This window comes from Dermacentor silvarum, chromosome 7, assembly GCF_013339745.2.
Source record: "Dermacentor silvarum isolate Dsil-2018 chromosome 7, BIME_Dsil_1.4, whole genome shotgun sequence".
Taxonomy (NCBI): domain Eukaryota; kingdom Metazoa; phylum Arthropoda; class Arachnida; order Ixodida; family Ixodidae; genus Dermacentor; species Dermacentor silvarum.
In genome coordinates, this window is record NC_051160.1 from 29,581,131 (window position 1) to 29,601,498 (window position 20,368).

Consider the following 20,368-nt stretch of genomic DNA (forward strand, 5'->3'; position numbering starts at 1 on the left):
AGAATATTTTTTACAATAATTGTGCACTATTATAGGTGAAGTAATTGACTACTAATTGCTGCGGTCCTAAACAATAAATCTGAAGATGGCGGCGGTGAACGTGTTTTCGCAGCTGAAAGCCGAGATAGAAGCGGCGCAAAAAAGTCTCAAGGATGTGGATGAAACCATCAAGAAGCTCACAGGCCGAGGTCCTGAGGAGTTCAGGCAAGCACACGTTTGTGTCGTACGCCGCAAATCGAGCCAACAAGCTCGCAATCAAATCTGCGATCGAGAAGCCGCAGGCGTCTGCGCTCCGCGAAAATCGCGCGAGTGGTTCGCAATCGCTTATTTCAATATACAGAAAAACGTCTGCAGAAGAGACGTAGCACAGCTCTCAAACGGTTTTGAGATTGGTTCCTGAGCTGCATACACAGTGGTCGGCGTGGCTGATGTTCACTGGGAGATCTATGAACAACGCGTACTAAAGCGTCGCCTCTCGATTTTGTCACCGGCATGTGTTGGACCACGACGCGTTTTTCGTTTTCCTTTCGCAGGAACCAAGCTCGCCGTCCGGGTGGGCCTGCGCAAGGAGCTGCCCCCGAGCAAGGCGGCCGAGAACGGTTCACGAAGTGGGTACCGATACGCATCGTTTGAAAAAGCTACATGCACAAGTTGCCTTTGGAAAGCGCTGTCGAAACTGCCTGTAACAGCTGTGCGCATACAACTGTTCGCAAAGCGATGTCCTACCTTCAGATTGTATAACATTTCGCACTTGCTTGTCTACTTCTTCAAGTAACAAGAGAACCTCTTGAGTTAGTACGCTAAGAATGGGATTGTAAAGTATAAACCACATGCACGCGATCTTGCGCGCGACAAGCGACGCGATGGAGATGGCTGTCGCGTTCGCTCGTCGCCTACAAGTCGTACCGCATGCTAGCGACGAGACGAGCGACGTCTCCCCGGTGTTGCCGGTATGAGGGCAGCAGATACTCGCCGAAACTGGCGTGACGCGTGCTTTGTTAATTTAAGTTGATGTGTTTTAGCGTAAAGAGCAGCATAAGTATTTCTAAAGGTTTTGCACTACGTTATTATCCTTGCACGTATCAAAATCTAGTCGTTTGCTCGTTCCGTGCGACAATCGGTAGTACTTGACTGATGTATATCCTGTTCCGGCTTCGCGCTATTGGCTAGTCGCTCATAGCACTTCTGGGCGACGAGCGACGAATTCTAGATTTCCAGAACCGAGCGATCGAGCGACAAGCACGAGCAATCTGTTCGCGCGATAGCCCGTTTCGTCGCTCGAAGCCGTCGCGCACAAAATCGCTCTCATGTGGTTTGGGCTTAACGCCAAGTTATGAATTTGCCCGCGAACACATTTGGCCCCGGAAAGGAGCGTGACCATGCGATTTTGGGCTGCCCATTTTGGCAGCTCTCGAAGCAGTTTGAGATGCCGATTGGATAGTGGGAGTAGAGAGTTCGTGCAAATACGAGCAGTGGTGGCTGAAGTGTTCCGTGAGCGACGCTTCGTTATGAAACTGAGATGGAGTCTTGGCTTCGCAAACGATGCAGACATCGTGGACTCGCCACAGTGTGCGTAATTAATGTAGCCCAGTTATTTGTGGCTGTGACTGCTAACCATTTAGTGGTTTGCGGTCTACACTTTTGTACCAGTACCACCAGAAACTTATACTCGTCTAGGCCGCAGTTCTTGTTGCTTTGCTGGCCCGCTACAAACCATACTCATTAGCTACTTTCAGCTGGTGCAGTTGAATTTGGGCACTCAAGCGCATAATCTTGTGCGCTAAACTCTTTCCATTATCATGCTCCGAACAAAAAGTTCAACAGCGTGCATGTGTTGTGAAGGAAAGCCCTTCTTCAGAAACAAGTTTCCGTATTTTATATATATGAGGGGAATAGAATAGGTGAATCGTAGGGCCCCCCCCTTATAATGAATTATGATGGTCAGCCTGCCAAGCGCGTCAAAGTTACATAAGTTTATTCTGACACAGCAAACTCCTCTGCAGGCTACAAGTCTACTGCACCTTGCTGGTTTACGTAAAATTTATATAGTCTGTAGATGAATGGCATTTTTTCAATCTGGGCATTACTGCGACAAATGTGGTACAAAAAATGTCGCAGTTTCACCCGAAAGGAGAAGCATCAATTGCGATAACAAATTAGTAGAGAGCTATACGGAGTAAAGATAGCAGTTTTATCGGCTGTATAAACTTAGACATGCTGCAGCACCAGCAGCGCGCAGAACTGTTGTCGATGCCGTCGGCGTTTTGCCCGCGTTCGCATCGAACGCGCATGGCATTGGTGACTGTTGCCGGTGCCTCTGGGGCGGCTCGGATGTTTTCGACCAGATCAGAATGGGACACTCGTCGAGCAGCGTCGGAAATCTTTACCACCTTCTCGCCTCGCAACGTTTTTATATAAATACGCATTTGGTGCCACAGCTAAACGTCGCCTCCCCTCCCTCCCTCCCTCCTGTCCCCCCACGGCCTTTCGCGTGATGGAAGAAGTCGCATTTGCTCCCTATTTATATGGTGATTGTAAAGGAGGAAAGAAACGCTTAATTCTGCAACCCTTCAGGGAGCACGGCGCAGAATGCGTGTTTGCTCTCCGCCGTGCATTCGCTCCCTGTGATAGCGCGCGCTTTCGCTCGCACACACAGCATACAACGCGCGGCGACGATTTCATCACCGTTGGATGTCATATGGAGCCTCACAGCGACGCCGACGGCAGAAATCCGCTTTGAGTGTCTATATAATTGCTATCGCAATAATAAAATAGATTTGAGGTTGAAGTGTTGAGTGTGTGCACACCGACAAGCATGCATGGTCCAATACATGTGCTTTCTATCAACAAATGCAGAAAGCCGGGTGTCGGAACAGGAGGTCCCCCTGCCAAACGGAGAAATCTCGGAGGTCCACCAGTGAGGTACGTCTCCACGAGATTGATGGGTTCCCCCATAGTCGTGTTACTTGTGAAAGTTGTGAAAGATTAGGGGATCTGCATGCATAATATGGAGTTGGCTAACGCAGCAGAAAACTGACTGGGGATCGTTGGTATAGAGACCTTGGTGCTGCAGCAGACTCAAAAACAGACTCCTGCTGACAAAGTTCACAGATAGTTTCAGCCTGTCCGGTATACGGGTAAACGCAAGTGGACTGGCTGTAAACGGCCTGCATGGTGCAGCCACCTGGTGGCACAGAGTTTAACTAGGCAAACATAGAGCTAATATTGCAGTAACTGAGTGTTTTCTACTTCACTGCTGGTGTTAATTTGTGGCAGTGGCACAATATTGTTGCTGCCAAAAATTTACAAGAGCAGCAAAGTAAAATACACTTGTTTACTGCAATATTAGCTGTGTTTGTCTGGTTGAGCTTTACGCCACCAGGTGGCTGGCACTGTGCAGGCCGTTCACGTTTGCGCCACCGTTCATCCAGTAAAATTCCCAGTCTGCTTACATTTACCTGAATACCGGACACGCTAAAACGCTCTAGTGGTGCACCTCGCAACTTGCCAATATTTCGTGTGCATTTTTCTTGATGTATCTTCTGCTCTTCCCCTGTTTACTTCATTTGTAGGCTGGCCTTCACTCTCTTTCATACATAGCAAACAGTGCTGACATTTGTGTAAAAAAAAATGGTGCATTGCATATGGAGTGAAGATAAAGGTATGCATCATGTAATTCGCTGCAACATTAAGTCTCATAATTCTATTTTGCAAAATGTGACGTAATTATTACCGTTTGAGGCATCACAGATCAGAACTTATTTACCACCAAACGAGCAGAGGGACCTGGAGCTGGAACCAGGGTCCACAGTGCACCGCTTGCACTCGTGCATATTACATTGCACATTAGAAGCACAAAGGTTCACAAATAATGTGGGATTCGACATAACCTAACATCCACGAGTCATATTTGGAACATATCTGAAGCGGTTATATTCCACAGAAAGCATAACAGATGAAAAATAACTGCACTACGAACTAATAACCATGACCTTACTGTTCCTGATTTACGAGAAAACTTTACCTCTGCCCTAAAGTTATAAATACATGGGAACTGAATAATTGCCTTGCCCGGCATCTACTGCACTGAATCTTATGACGGCTTTTGTATATAAAAGGAAGCGCTATAGTCTACTACTGTTCAGGGACAATTTTCGATTTGACCATCAATTTTTTAACGAAAATTGGCAACAATTTAAAAATGAGATACTGAGGCAATCTTTATATAACTCTGCAATAAACAATGATACCACTATTTTGTTAACGGCACCTATTGAGCAAAGTGGGCAAAATGTATGTATTACACATTTCTATAAAATTTGCAACGCTAATTTCTTGGTAGGAATATTAAAAAACCCTTGTAAACATTTGAACAGTTACACATAAGCTTTTGATTTGTACATAAAAATGTGTCTGCTTCTGATGCTCTAACAGATGCAGTTAACAGTACTGCGATCCCGTTTCTTTTTTTTTTCTTTTTTTTTGGGTGCTGAGTTGCGAATTTTTAGATGTTGTGCTTTCATGTTTTTTTAACTTTACCAATTTTTGGCAATTCCTGATTTAAAAAAAAAAAAAACCTATCAAGCCCTGAATCAAAATTTGGCCGCCTAAAGTCAGTAGAATTCAGCCTTTCTCGCTTATTGAACAAATTCCATTCAGATCACTTCACTGGTTGTCTAATAAGAGCATTTGTGTTTTTCACATGCATATTTTAACAGGAAAGTTGGAGTTGGCTTCGAAGTAAAGCCTCTGCTTAATTTTGAGTAGAGATGAGATGTCTGTTATAGCATACTATTACATTCCCGCCACACGTCTGTCCTGCAGCCATTGCAGTACTTAATCTTTGCAATCGACTCTCGCAGGACACCTGTCAAAGCTCCGGCAGAGGACAGCGCCGATGAAGAAGAGCCACCGAGAAAGGTATTAACTGTTGTCCTTTGCCTCTGATATTGATTCGTACAAGTCGGCTTTTGTGGCCTGCTTTTCTGTGTACATAGGCCTTTGTCCTGCAGTGGACATAAATATAGGCTGAGGACTGATCATTTATCACCCAGAGTTGCCACTTCTGGAAACTGTAATCAACGTATGCTATCGCACGACGCTTACGGCACAGAAACTTGGCAATAATGCGCCGTCAATGCTTGCAGAAGTGCATCGAGCCGGAGAAGAAGCAGAACTACCAGGGTGTTTCGGTACAGCAGATTCTAGCAAGTGTCCTACAGATGTTCTTAAAGATGGTTGATTGAGTGCACCCTTGTGTTTTGTGTTGCTTTTAAGGGACAGCTCTGCTTTTTTTTTTTTTTTAGGTGCAGAGTTGTCAACAAATTCTGAGTAGCTCATTAGGCACTTTGATCACATCTGCCGAGCAGCATGGCTTTGTTGGTCTTTTCCCCTCAAATTAACTTGGAGATTGGCATGTATGCTTTCAGTTTGTTCCTTGGAAAGCTGGAACACATGATCTGATGCCTGGTAGCCACCCCCTGCATTCTGTTTGTGATGTAAGCGCTAGTGCCGAGATGTTGCGAGCCTGTGATGGAATTCTCAATTGCTCACTTCTTTTCCCAATAGTGAACTTTTGAGAGATTTCGTGTGACTAGTGCCAGACGCATCAGCGTCTACAGGAGATGACAGTCTTGGTTCAGTGCCAGAAACACACACCAAAAAGAAAAAAAAAAAATTCTCAAAAGGTGATCGTATCCTTGAAAGTGATCAGCTGAAAATACTAATACCACTCCTGTATTCAAGTAAAGTGTGCAGTCACGTCCGATCTTCAAGCATCGTTTACAACTTTTAGGATTCTACTTTTAAGCATTGGACCGTACTCTCACCACTTGCAACCTTTCCGCGAGGGGCAATCTGCAGAAATAACCTCTTGCTTGTTCGAGCATATTGGTAGACTTTCTCTGATGTCATGCCATTCCATGGGTCACACAAACTAGCACGAGCCTCTTTTCATCTTAAAGCCCTGCTTGTTGTGTGCTGACGCTATGGTATTCTCAGTTATGCATGTACTGCTGTTACTATTGCAAACTGTGAAGACGGGGCCTGCACAGTGGGCCTTTGTGGGCGTGATTCACTGAACCACTCAACCTCGTTGCCGACAATCCTGGGAGCGGCTTTAGGAAACGGCCGTTGAGGTTGAGCACGCTGGCATGTTCTTATAGTGTGCTAGTCCTAATTGGTATTCACTGTCTTCGTCCACTATGTTGTGGCCAAAGTCATGCCTCCACAATAGAAGCCAACATAAATCCCGGGGTTCATTGTGCCCCAGCAGCAGCGCACACCTGTAGACACAGAGCCATTGCGATATGTTCACATTTTCGTGTATTAAAGTTTGCATCTGCGCTAGAGTGTCTGTGTCATGCTAGAAACACTCAGTCATCCCTCTCATATCAGCAAGAGGAAGTCGAGCCCAAGGTTGCGATTAGCTGCAACACCTACCGTATTTCTTTGTGTAAGACCCACGCCCCCACTTTCGATAGCTAAAATCTGGAAGCAATGTTTCAGTAAGTGCCACTTGCATAAGCAAGCAGCCATAGGCCTGACTTGAGTAATGCATGTGCCATGTAAATATTTTGGAAAGAAAGATGGTATGGACCTTACACGAGTAAATACGGTATTTCCTTCACCATCCCTAGCGTTTTCTTACAAACATTATTAAACTTGCATTTGGTGTACGCTTCCTCGCGGTAAAGCATGATTACTGAATTCAGTAAAGCATTGGGCAGGCGCACGCTGAGTGACGTGTGAAATGTTGCGATTGGCAGGGCGGCGTCCAATCTTCGGTGGTGGCGGCACCCGCCAAGGAGTCGCTGCGGACGCGTCGGGAAGTGAGCGCCCTGCAGAAGGGTGACCGCAAGTGCATGGAGCGCAACCGGCGCATGTTTGGCATGATGCTGGGCACCCTGCAGAAGTTCCAGAGTGAGGAGACCAAGCGCAAGGACCAGGTTCAGGTGCGTTTGTCCCCCCGTCACGAATTCGTGCTTTATTTTTCATCAAACGCACCAAGAAATGTAGAAATGTTAAAGGTATAGCAGTAGCCAACTGAGGTCTCTGTACCTGTTATAAAAAAAAAAAAAAAACAGCGCATTACACATGCACAGTGATTAGTGCGCAGCATGTACTCATAAACATAGCAGATTTTCTTAAACTAAAGAGCAATCATTTTTAGATATACATTCGTAAGTAATTTTATTCGAGCCAAGATCAGTGAATAAATTTCTGACCAAAATGTGTGCCCTGCCCCCCCCCCCTCCTTTCTCTTCCACGCAGTCCCAGAAACGTGCTGAAATTGAGCAGAAGCTGGAGGAGGCAGCCGAGCGTGAGAAGGCGGAGCTGCGCAAAGAACGGCAGGACCTGTTCCTGGCACGGCGCCAGAAGCAGCAGGGCCTGCGTCGGTTAGAGCTCAAGCTGGAGGTGGCCCGCCTGGTGAGTGGGCTCGCATCCATTTGATCACTTTGCTGTGTTGCTGAGCTGGTTGGTGATCTTCATAATGGAATGTTATGAGCATGGAAAAAACTAACATGACGGACACACAAGAGGAGAAAAAAAAACACTGTTGTCCGTATTTCTCTGTATTGGTTCATCAACAATCAGTGTGCTTCACTGTTTCATTCCCATACTTTCAAACTATCGTCCCGAATATTTCGTAAGGTTTACAAATTAGGGCTTGTTTTACGATTTTAGGAAGGTTGCATCAAATATTGTGAAAAATCTATTCTTTTTGCGACAACCTTTTAAGGCGGCAGCAGCTATTTGCTTCATCTGTTGCTTCCCTGTATGATTTAAATTTTAGAGAAATATAAATCCTACAAACCGAATGTCTGTGAGTCTTAGTTTCGCGCTGTGCCATAGCAAGAGGGACATACTTCTGTTTAGTGTGCTTGTTTCCACGTCGTGCAGTCGCACGCACGGAAAGCGAAACTATCTGCCATTTTCTAATGGATTCCAGCGTGCTATCATGCTCTTTGATCTGCTTACATCAGCCTCAGCGCTTGTGTGGCACTGACGTGTCATATCACTAGTCACATGTTCTTGTGCACAGCATGCAGAATCCTGCACAGTTCGAAAGGAGGCAAATGTAACAACAATAACAATGAAATAAGGCAGGGCTTGTGATGCAATCCTCCGGCTCCATTATGGGAGACTGCAGGGAAGGAATTTCGCTTGCAGAGGCTGGGCAAGTGGAGAATGTGTCTGTGTTGGCAGTGAAGCTCGCTTCCTGAAATTATGGGTTCGTGACACTTGAAATATTTCTATCTCTGCTATTAATGAACCAATTAAAAATATCCTTGCGGTAGAACACTCTCTAGAAAGTACGTAAGAACTTCTAGCGTATAAGCAAAGTTTGCTATGGGGGCCTGGTGAGGGGTCCTTTAAAGGTGTTTAAGGACAGGGTGGCGCAATATTGTAAAAACTGCATACAAGAAAGAAAATGGCAGCTGAAGATGCCATATCGAAGAGGGATACTTGCTTAGAGCAAGTTTATTGAGAGGAGTTCCTGAAGCGGACAAATCGGCAACAGCATGGTCGCTGGCAAAGTTGACTGTGATCGAGAAAGCACTTTGTCGCTCTTCAGTCTCTGCTCTTCCAAGTTATGTGGCTGCTTGTGGGCTCCATAAAAATAATCGTAAATGAAATGCGTCGTGTATCGCACAACAAGTGTACGCAGGGCAAACTGTTAATAAAAAAAATAGGTGCTAACCCCTTCTCCCCCCTATTATATGCACTCCTCCTTTGTCATGAATGCAGAAATTTACTAATTCTAGTGCTCACAGGTTGTAAGGTATGCTCCTAATGGTTGTCAATTAGCGGTTGAGTGGGTGCAGCTGATGCTATGCATACCAGCAACAACTCATGTTGGATAAAATGCATGGCATGTACAGTCAGCCGCAACATTTTACGGGGGGGTGGGGAGGGGGGGGGGGGGCGTGATTTGTAACAAAGCTGAGTTCCCACAAAGCTTGGGCACTTAGCCTTGCATTCAAAGTTTCAAACCAGCACAAGCTATTGCAACCTACATAGTGATCCATAAGGTTAGAAGCTCCATTCCTTAATGGAGCAGCCATTTAAATTTGGTTTTCGAACTGCCACCTCTTAACTTTTGTGTCCACAAACTTTTTCTGGCCATTAACTTTTGTGGCCAATCCTAGCCCTGTTCAAGTTTCTACATGACACAAAGCTAGACGAGCAGCTCTAGTAGGGCCACCGTCTAATATACATAAGCACTCACCACTCCTCTTATCATTGTCATCCATCCCAGTACTTTCACTCCCTTTCCCTCTTCCCCAATACAGAGTAACAGACGAGAGCGCACTAGCTTAAGTCGATCTCTGTCTTTCCTATCATAAAATCTATGTACTAGCATCTGCAAGCATTTATTCAGTGAGGGGTCAAGTTTTCATTCCACCCGAAAGTAATGTGAGGTTACAAAGGAAACCCTGTACAAGATTCCTCTGTAAGAAAGCTTGGCAGTCGATGTACTATTGCGCTCACTGTGAGCTGCAACGCAATAGCGCGCAGGAAAGCGGTCGCGCGTTGCAGCTCACTATATACTGAGTGTGACAGTACAGCCCATTTGAATCTTTCATGTACAGCCCAGTCACATTCACAAGTTTCCTATGCTAACTTGTTGCATCACTGTTTTGGAGCATTATAGTCAGGATCGAGCGACGGAACGAAAAATTGTAGGTGTGACATTAAGGACAGGAAGACAGCGGTGTGGATTAGAGAGCTATAGTGGGTAGCCAATATTCTATTTGCCATTAAGGGGAAGTAATGGAGTTAAGCAGGTCATGTATTGTTTGCTCTACAGTTAAACCTTGATATAACGAATTATCGGATGTAACGAAGTAAGTATAAAAACTTTTTCATCAATATCAGTGTGTAGCGAATATATAGGCTTATAACGAATATCGGATATAATGAAGCTACTTTCGTGTCAGATACGACTTCGTTAAAATGAGGTTCAACTTTATCAGAGTTACAAAATGGGTGCCAAGGGTTGGGAAGTGCAGTCAAGGAATGCAGAGAACTAGGTGGGGATGAAGTTGGGAATTTTGCAGGAATTTGGGTCAGCTGACGCAAAAAGGAGGAACTGGGAAATTTCTGGGAGAGGCCGTCTTGCAGTGGGGGGGCATTAAAATAGACCTGATGATGATGATGAGTCGTATTGAACCGAGTGCTGCATCACTAAATGCTAACTGAATCAGAGCAACGGTTCATGGGACAGAGATGCTTATTTTTTTTCGTGCCCTCTCTCAGCACGAGGAAGCCGAGGCTCGCCAGCGACTGCTGCTCAACTTCATCCACACGAGGACCAAGCCGCACATCATGTTCAAGCCGGCCAAGCACACACCGGAAACGCAGAAGCGGCTCAAAGAATCCCAGAAGCGCATCCTCGGTTTGTGTGATGCTTCTGCATGCTGGAGGATTAATCGCTTTTTAACAGCCAAATACCTGTTTGTTAATGATTTGTTACGCGGTGTACCACACTCATACGTAGCCAATATCTCCGATGCAATGCCTTCAAGATGGGCCCAGTGCGTTACAAGCGCAAATGGATTTGTACTTAAAGAGCACTAACATAATTAATTGTTGGATATAAAAAAGTAAATCTAAAATGTTTCCCATTGATATCAACATATACAAACCGTTTGCTTGTAATGAATATCAGATATAATGAAGGTACAGTAAAAAAAAACCTTGTTAATATGTATCTGCTTAATGAGGTTATGCTATATCTTCATGTTGGGTGCAACTTCGTTATAACAAGGTTAAACTGTGCAGTGGAATCTCGTGTATACGATTTTCACGGGAACCGGAAAATAAAACATATCATCCGAAAATCGTATCATCCAACATATTATCCAACCAAATCATATTATCGGGAGAAGAAAAAGAAACATATTATCCAGTGGCACACCGGCGGGAGGGGTTTCGGTGGTTATAACCCCTCCCTGAGGCCGACCTAACCCCCCCTTTTGTTTAACCCCTTTTCTTTCCTTGCGCATTTGAGTACTGCAACTAAGATGTAAGACGCGCAATCATCTGCACACTCACAAAAGGCGCATTTTTTGACAACAATCGTCTGCACACTCGCAAAGCGCGCATTTTTTTACAATTTCCCATGTAGAAATTGAAATTAGTGCTGTTTAGATGGTATTGGCAAACTGTCAACCCACCCTCCCCTGGCAGAGATCCTGGGTGCGCTACTGGTATTATTCTGAAAAACGTATTATGCAGAATTGTATGAGAGAGAGTCCACTGTGTTTGCAAAATTTTTTGCAAATGTATAAAGTTCTTCCTGTGATTTTGTCTGGCAGGCAAAATATAATGCCTATAATGATAGCATATGGATAGTGCAACCTTTGTTTTGTACTTGCTTCGTAGGATCCTCTACCTTTGTGTGTTATTCTTCTCAGAAATGAGTGTGCATTACAGTAAATACGAGACTTATCACACAAGTCGAATTTATTCTTTGCCGCCCCCAACTCAATATTGTCTTCTCTTAGCATTCATTCTGACACCCTGATAGGCAGCTAACTGTTCGGTGCTCCCATTGCACATCCTGCCCAGATTGACATTTTTTTTTCTATTTCAAGCTAAATTACCGTAAAATATTGCATATAATACGTGTCCTTTCATAGTACAGTTAGGGCAGACTGCGGAGATTTTAGCCTGTCAAATTTGCATTCTTGTATTATATTTGGGTATTGAAATTTTCTTACAAGAATTTATAACCATTTCTTGGGCTTATATAATCGAAAACCAAGTCTTTATAGTCATATTACATTAGCATACTTTATTATTTTCTTTTTTTAACCCTTTCAGTGTCACTCCGGTACATTTCTGCGTGTGCGTCAAAACGAAACTAGGTAGGAGATAGTAAATGAAGATAAGAATGTGAGGACCATACGAAGGGTGCATTTGCCTTTATGTGTGTCATTTTTCGCTTCTGCATAACTAAAAATAAACCGTGGCATTCATTTTAATATCCGAGAAAAATCTCCAACAATGGTGGTGCATCTCTTCAAAAAAGAAGCCTGGAACTGAAAGGGTTGACTTCAGTCTTAAATTTACCCCTTGCATTATATTTCTCGCTTGTATTATATGCGAGATTTTAAGACATATCATCAACTCGTCTTTGTTCTGTAATCATGGCTGCTTGTTTTCTTCTTCCCTAACTTTAAGGTTGTTTTCAGTCCGGTTGTAGTGAGCGCTGTTCCTTTTCCACGCAGCCATCATCGAGAGCCGACGCGCCAAGGTCAAGGAAGAGCTGGACGCAATCGACGAGCTCTACCACCGTGAGAACCCTCATCCAGGCGAAGAAGAAGAAGAGGAAATCCACCCGGACAAGGAGAACAGGGGGCCCGCCAAGGACAAGTCCGCAGACGAAGAGCAGGCTGCTGTGGACGGCGACGGCAGTGCCGGCGACAGTAGCGCGGAACCGGCAGATGCAGCGGTGGAGGAGCACGATCGTGCCCAAGAGAAATCTGACCCCACGGACAATGGTGAGGTGACAGAACAGGCGACGGCCAGTAGTGAAGCCGCAGAACCGATGGACACTACGGAGCTCGAGGAAGCTGCAAAGAAAGAGTCCACTGGTGACCAGGCCGAATCAGCGGGTAAGCCGAGCCAAGCAGAACCGTATAGAGAAAAGATCATTATAATAGGGAGTTTTAGGTCTGTGCATCTAAATTTATGGGATGCAAATTGCTGAGTGTACAAAAGAATGCAAGCAGAGTGCGGGGCTTTGGATGCGGAATGACTCTTCGGTGCCCTATTTCCAAAAATCCCTATTAATGTTAAAGAGGGAGCTGAAATTACTTCATTATAACCATTGCCCGCTATGATGGTTAACGTTTCGCACCTGGCGGGAGTGTGTTTTTGTGAGTCACCACTGTGTAGGCTGAAGCCAGTGCAAAATCCCACAGCGCACTGGACCACGAAAGATGCTTTCTGCAGCTGTCGCCTCCAATTTCAGACAACACTCGTTGTAAGCGGACATTTCTGAAAAACAAAAATTATTTCCTTATATTGATGCCCAGGGCTAGAGTTGCAAGAAATGAGAGGCTGCAGCCTTCCACCAGCATGTTCACGAAACATTGATAAGCCGAACGATTGCCAAAAACATGATAACAGTTGTCTTGTGCAGTTTCTTTTCAATTTCATTTTACATTCTTACATTAATTAGAATAATTTTTGTGCTCTTACTTGTTTGACATGCTAAAAGTAGATCTGGAGCAAAAATGAAGTCCTTAAGTAAGTTTTGCAGGGCCCTGTGTGAACATCTCAGCATGGTCAGCGTAAAGTTTGATTTGTTTCAGCATACTTATTTTGCTTCATTTAGTGCTCTAAGGCACACTAATTTGTAATGAAGTGATCTGTATAACAAAGGCTATTCCAGGTCCCTCTCACTTCTTTATAAAGGCATTTGACTTTACAGTAGAATCTCGTTAATTTGAACTCCAAGGGGGACTAGAGATTCATTCAAATAAAACAGAGCTCGAATTGGGCAGAGCCATTTTATTAAGTAAAGCGCCCGATCAATTGTGCAGTACAGTGAAGAAAACCAAGCCGTCGCAGGGCTCGCATTCAAGGTCTTATCCTTTCACCAGTGCGCGACAACATGTTCCCGAAGAAGCCTAGGTTCCTTATCAAGTCCAAGTGTGATAAGATTGCGCCTCGCACACTGTTTGCTGTGGCTGCGAGCGAAAACGTGCGAGGGTGTGCCGAGAAGGACGATGGCCATATGTGCGCCATCCTCCGCCGTGCCCGATGTGTGAGATGACATGATCGAGCGCGCGGTAATGCATACAGCTTCATGCAATTACTAGAGGGAACTGTGGCGCTAGTCTCTACGGGAGCTGCAAAGCAGGGCGGTTCATCCAGCATGATGGTTAGTACACATGGATTTGTCTAAATTTAATCTTTATGGCTTTAAACGGCTCTGTGACTTTACAAAATGATCATTTTCAAGAAAGTACTGAGTTATAAATAATGAAGTAAACATTATTAAAATTGTCCAGCGGCCGGACTCGAACACAGGATCGCTAGCACAGAAGTCCGATATTGAAACCGATACTCCATGGACACATAGATAAGTGGAACCACTGCTCTTAGCAGCGGATCTGCGTGCTCGCCGAGTCTTATTGCCTTCTGCATTTAAACAAAGTATAGATTGCTTTGAAATTTAGACAAATGAACACAAATAAGGCGTAATAAATGAAGCCACACGAGCGTCTGAAGCCACAAGCACAAAGATGAGACAATTCCACGTACTAACCATCATTCTCGCGGTGGCTGAACGATCGTAGCGCTACAGTTCAGAATTATTGTAGGAAACCCTATGTGGTAACGTGATCAAGTGCGCGCTGAGGTCTCCTTCCTGCTCCTTTTAACGCGTTGCGGGTAGATATCTTTCGCCAAATGCGACCCCCCAGGGTAGAATTTGATTATTGCAGATTTGAAATCTTCAGACTGACCTATTTCCAAAACAATATACCGCGTGCATTGTTTATTCATGACTACAGATGGGTTTCCGTAAATACTTATAATAAGAATAAAGAAAGTAGATGCACTGACATAAATATATTCTGATTCGGCACTTGGGTTGTCTGCATAGGAGGGATCGCCGTTCGACTCACTTGCAGCAGTGCAACCAACGCTGACGCCCATAGCCTAATTGAACCGTGTATGTGAGCGCACGCAGGAAAACTCGATGGTTGTGCACCCGTCAGAAAAGCCAAACGAGTCAGAAACTCGCAGTAATCCTTCGTTCCGTCACTAACAAGAAGCAATCAGTTTTCATGAGCTGAGTCTTAAGAAAAGAAACGCACGCATGGCAGCATCGTTTTTATACGGCGGCATTGTTTGTATGTACCAGCGCCCACCTGTGAACAGATGTAATCGCACCCCTGTGAACAACAGACAGGCGAACATCTAGCGGCGACCCTTTGAAAGATTAGATACCAGATAGATGTCAGTTTTAGGAGTGCACCATACAGAAACAGCCCGCGAGACGAAACCAGAACTAACCGCCGCGCACCCTCGCACGCGCGGATGCGTGAGTGGTCACTGAAATGCCAGCATAAAGAAACCATGGAATGAAAACCAAGAGACTAAGGAGCAAATAAAAAATTTGTTGTATCCACACAGGGTGGCAGCACTTGCTGGGCAACAAAGAGTTGAAAAATTGGCGGGTTTTTCAACCATACCGACGATGCCGTATATTTACGGCATTGACCGTAAAGGGTTAAGCCGGATGGGAAAGGAGGGTGCGCACCACTCTGCTTGCTCCAGTTTTGTCTCGGCTTCCTTCGTGTCTTTCCTCGTCATCTTTACGGCATAGCGACGCATCGAGCCTTCGCCTTTGGGTTGGGTTTTTCTGAAGAGCGGTCCATGGAAATGAGAAATTTTGTTCGAAATAACCATGGCACGATTCTTGGAGTTTGAATTCGCTGGAGTTTTTCTTTATTCAAGTACAAATAACTTTGCTGGGACCAACAGAGTAGTTCGAATTAACACCTAAAGAACACCTAGTCTGTTTTGCTGGTGCTTGCAAGCAGTTACCCGCCTTAAGGTTAGGTTAGGTTACATTGGCAGACTCTTCACAAATACTCATCCTATCTGTTTTGTTGCTTACCACCAGTGATCTGGTTTTAGGTTGTTCTCATTAAAGTTCTTGTGTTTCAAGCGGCACTTCAGCTATACAGCTGCTATAATGGCAAGCTCCACATTACGGCAACCTTCTGCAAGCTTTCCTGCAGCCTTTTGGTGACATTTTGATGCACCTTTTCACTATGTCACTGCTGACATGGATGCTAAGGAAAGACAATGGAATACCATATTTACTCGAATCTAGGCTACCGTTTATTGTAGGCCAGCTCTCGAAATTGCGAAATTGGAAAAGGCAGAAAAAAAGAAAGCCTTGCTTAAATATAAACTGAATAAAAAAAGGCATTTGACTGCGGAAAGAGCATGATTTTTATTGTGGTTTGTCAACATGTTGAAGTAGACAGGCATTTGAACGTGCTCCAAGCAATGCCTCGTATGTTTGTGATTTTACTTGCCTTTGCTTGCTGTAATGACGGAGATCATCTCTGTCGTTACGGACGTTCCCTCTTTTCTTTGTGTCCTGATAAAATCTGCAACATCTCTTTTATACCTCGTGGTATCGATCAATCTGTGGCGTGGCAAAAGCCATTTTCTTTGCAGCACAATTGACAAGTTTGTTACGTTGTTACCATTGTGACCGCAAGGTGATGTCAAGTGTCTCGTGGTTGCGGCGAAAGTGCATCCTTGAACCCTTAACTTTCCTACTTGATTTTTATTTAAAAAAAAAAAGTATTGGCCTGCATTTGAGTGAAAACGCTAGGTTTGAGTGAATATTGAGAGTGGATATTGGGTTTGATGGGTGCTCACAATATTGCACCTATGCCGTAGAGAGGTGTTGTACTTCAAACTGAGCCAGAGCGTAATCCAGAGCATATTGCTGTTTTGATGAGGTCAAGTAGTGCTACAGAATTGACAGTGAAACTTGGGAAAGTCCTTCAGTCTTCGATAAGGACTTGCCAACTTGCCAGATCTTTAAAATACCGCAGTCGAAGCCAAGAAGTAATAAAATGGAATGAACAATTCCAGAAACTGTTTTAGTACTCAAGATGCCTACTGTTTATTTTCAAAATTTGTATTTTGTTCTTTAGGGTTGCTGTGTACAGGTGCTCTGCTCTATATTTGCAGCTAGAATGTTCTGTGCCGCAGACAAATGGAAATATTTGTAGTTTTTTATTAATGTATCATTTACCTAATGACTGCCGAAATTTTCACTGCCATTATATAATGTACATTCTTTCTGTGGAGTGGGTGACCGTGATGTAGGTTGGTCCGAGAAATCAAGCTCTAAAAAATTCAGTTGGAGACTGTATTCACATTCCATTAAACTCAGTTTGGTCCTAAACACCAATCAAGAATCATAGTTATTGGTGCGATTATACAACAATCGGAAAGGAGTTCTCAAGATCAGGCATTTTAAGAGAAGTTATTTAAATTTGGCAGGTATGTTGTGGGACAGCGCTGATTATTAGCTCTAGTTTGTAATAATATTAATTTGAGCACAAAAAGTGTATGTACACCCATGAACAATGTGAAAGGGGACAGCGAAAACTGCAGTAAATGTGCCATAACAGCGCACCATTTGTGCCAAATAAAAGTGTTCAATGATTCTAAATGTTCAATGGCAAAGTCACATGCCACGTAATGCATATTGGATTTGAATGCTCATGTCACGGGGGATAGTCAATTAAAAAAGCACTGGGTGCTCCCTTACATATTTTCTCGTAGGCATACAGGATTGTCCGCTCTTCACAGAAACACCTCTGTAGTGTTCGTCAGACTCAGCTGGTCTTTTGTTCGAGGGAGGGGGGGAATAAAAACACAGTTTCGGCCAAAAGGTGAAGCATTCATTGCTATAGCAAAGTATCAGACAATTACACGGAGTAAGGTTCGTAGTTCCTTAGGCCATGTAAATTGGAGGAAACATTCTCCAAGTAAAATGGCACGGTGTCATCACACACACACAGACAGAAAGACACTGTACAGGATAAGGACTTGTTCTGCGCACTAATAATAATAATAATAATAATAATAATAATAATAATAATAATAATAATAAAAACCTTCCATAAAAGTGGAGTGGCGTGTGTTGTATATGGGTACACTCTGTCCGTTGAGCAAACATATGGGCATATAAATCTCACTAGCAGTTGGGATGACACAGGAACTGTGCTTTTCTCTCACTGGGTTCCTTGAAAAAATGTTTTTGATCACTGGTGCATGATTTAAGCATGACGACCAATCCCTGCAGTGGCTAAAGAAGCACCTGCTGACCCGGAATCGACAGAGGGCACCGAGCCGTCTGAAGACGAGCCGGCCGCGAAAGCCGATGCTGCGGCAGACGCAGCACCGGAGGAGCCGGCCAAAGCAGAAGAGAGCGCACCGAAGGACGAGGCGCCGGCGGCCCCTGAACCTCCCAGTATCAACGCATTAGGAGACGAGAAGTTTGAACCCATCTACGACGAATAAGCTCCGCTGCCTCTTGCGGAGTTTTATCAACTGTACAGGCATCGCATTTGCGCCACTCGGTGGGTGCCAGTGCTCGGGCACCTTTACTGCGAAACTGAGCAGGGACTCGTAGACCTCCCGGCCCCTCCGACCGATGCCTGGAAAAAGAAGACAACTTGCACGACCGTGTCTCGCACAAGGCTTGAAGGTCGTCGTGCATATTCTCCAGCTGGGAAACGGTCACTGAACGGTGCATCTACGGCACTGCTTGGGCACTTGGCTGTTCAAAAGAGCATGTATATATATAGAGAGGGAGAGCTGGCGAGTGCATTCATGAACTCTGAACAGTGCGATCTCTAGCATAGATTACATGGAATTAGAAGGCGAAGGTTAGGGTAGACGCGCAACTTGCTTGTGCTGTACATTCATTCTGCTGCTGCATCACTCACACTATAGATTGTGATGGTTAGTCTTTCCAGTTTGGCCAGTTTTATTTTACATTGCGCTAAAGTTGTTGCTTACCTTTAATTTGTTGCCATTGAGTTAACGTTCAGTTGAGAAAGTAATTTTGAATGTTGGAAGTGAGAAAGAAAACAACCTTAAAAGGCTTTGTGCCTGTGCACTTAAGAGTTTTCACTTTCACAGCAGCACAAGGTTCATCTACCCACGGTTGCATTGTCATCCTCATATTACTTCAATCTTGTCACTTTTACCGACGCATCGCATCAGATTGCAAGTTTTACTATGTGGGGTCATTGCACTCGCAGCAGGTGGAAATTAAGCTTAAAAGGAGTCAGCCATTTAGTAACTGTACTTGGTGTAGCAGCTGCACATTTCGTTCGTGAAGTACACCATCTACCTCCAGCTGAGAGACTTCACTTAAGATAATGGACACACTTGTCTTGAATGCAACATGCCTCAGTTTTTTTTTTTTTTTTTTTGTCTTTTCAGTTTCGCTCATTAAATAGCCTTAATATCCTAGTCATTATTGCCGAGACTAGAATATTAAATGAACTGCTGGAAGCACATCAAATGTATTGCTGCTGGGTACTGTGCCCTTATTCCCCTTATTCTGCTGACGAGCTTCAGCATATTCAGTCAATTGGCAAAATTTTCCAGCCTATGTTAGCCTTTTGCTCTTTTTATGTTCAGGGACAGCATTGTCTGTTTTATGTAGCTGTGTTGACTAAGACATTTGCCACATTTATTGGGAGTAACATTGTTCAGCTTCACCTGACCTTCTTGTGAAGTGCAGCCTTTGACAAAGCAAGAGGCGCTCTCTCTCTCTTTCTGCTGTTCATGTAATCTACGCTTATCGAAAGGCTGAAGTGCAGGAGTTCTGCTCCAACGGACTTTGGCACAGGTTTGTACCACAAGGGCTGTCCATAGGCTTTGAACGTTTTCAACATTTATGTGTACACGCATAACAAACGGGAATGCTCAATGTCGCAGTCAACATATATGCAACTCTCTGTACATTGTCAACCAAGTTGCAGTGCGGAATTTCGTGTCACATCGCAGGTTGATTGCAGCTGTTGTGAACGTATTTTCATTGTTCACTTGTGTACAGAACTGAAGCTCTAAGGGAAGACCGAAGACTTTTTTTTTTTTTCTGGTCTTCTGTGAGCTAGTGCGCATACGTGTTGACAATAAAGAAAGTATTGTGTACCGCGTGTCCTGCAGTGTCACTTTCTCGTTTGTTTAAACGTAATCACCCTGGTCTGGTAGGCTTTTAACGGGACTCAAAAACTGAAAGGGACCCTCGCAGCATTTGGGCATTGCAAACAGACATTCACGTTGTGTAGACCATGCAGTGATGACCGTGTCTACAAGGTTTCACGTTGATGTACTCCGCAGAACAACTGAAGATTCGAACGGAAGCCTGCACGCTCTTTTCAATGGTGGCACTCTGGCAGTATGCAAGGTGACATTCAACTTCCACGTGCGCTTCCATGTCACGCATGCCGCCTGCAGTGCAAAGCAGCAGGTAGAACCTATGAAATTCCCATAAAATGCAGTGTGTGCAGAACTGGCTCTGGGGGTGCTTATTGCAGCAAGAAAACAAGCGAGAGAAAAGGAGGCTGGAGTCGCAGGGGTGATGATAAAAATAGGAGGTGTGCCCTCGACTTCAATATCAGTAAAGAGTTTCCTCACTAAAATTAGTAGTATACTAAAGAAAACTCTGGCACTGTGACTGTTCAGCTACTACGGTAATTGGGAATAATGGGTGGCATAAGGTATGTGGATTTGCTGTATTCTTTGTGCTTGTGGCTTCAGATGTATCATTTATTGCGCTTCCGTCTTT

The 20,368-nt window shown here is 44.4% G+C and overlaps 1 protein-coding gene across 1 annotated transcript; it reads left to right on the plus strand.

Moving 5' to 3' along the window:
* Positions 1–61: 61 nt before the first annotated feature.
* LOC119457837 (pinin) lies at positions 62–19,731 on the plus strand. Its single transcript, XM_037719592.2, has 9 exons — positions 62–204; positions 534–608; positions 2,857–2,922; positions 4,863–4,920; positions 6,768–6,953; positions 7,273–7,428; positions 10,264–10,402; positions 12,240–12,626; positions 17,867–19,731. The coding sequence occupies exons 1-9, from the start codon at positions 86–88 to the stop codon at positions 18,082–18,084; spliced, it is 1,404 nt and encodes a 467-aa protein (XP_037575520.1). The 5' UTR covers positions 62–85; the 3' UTR covers positions 18,085–19,731.
* Positions 19,732–20,368: the final 637 nt, after the last annotated feature.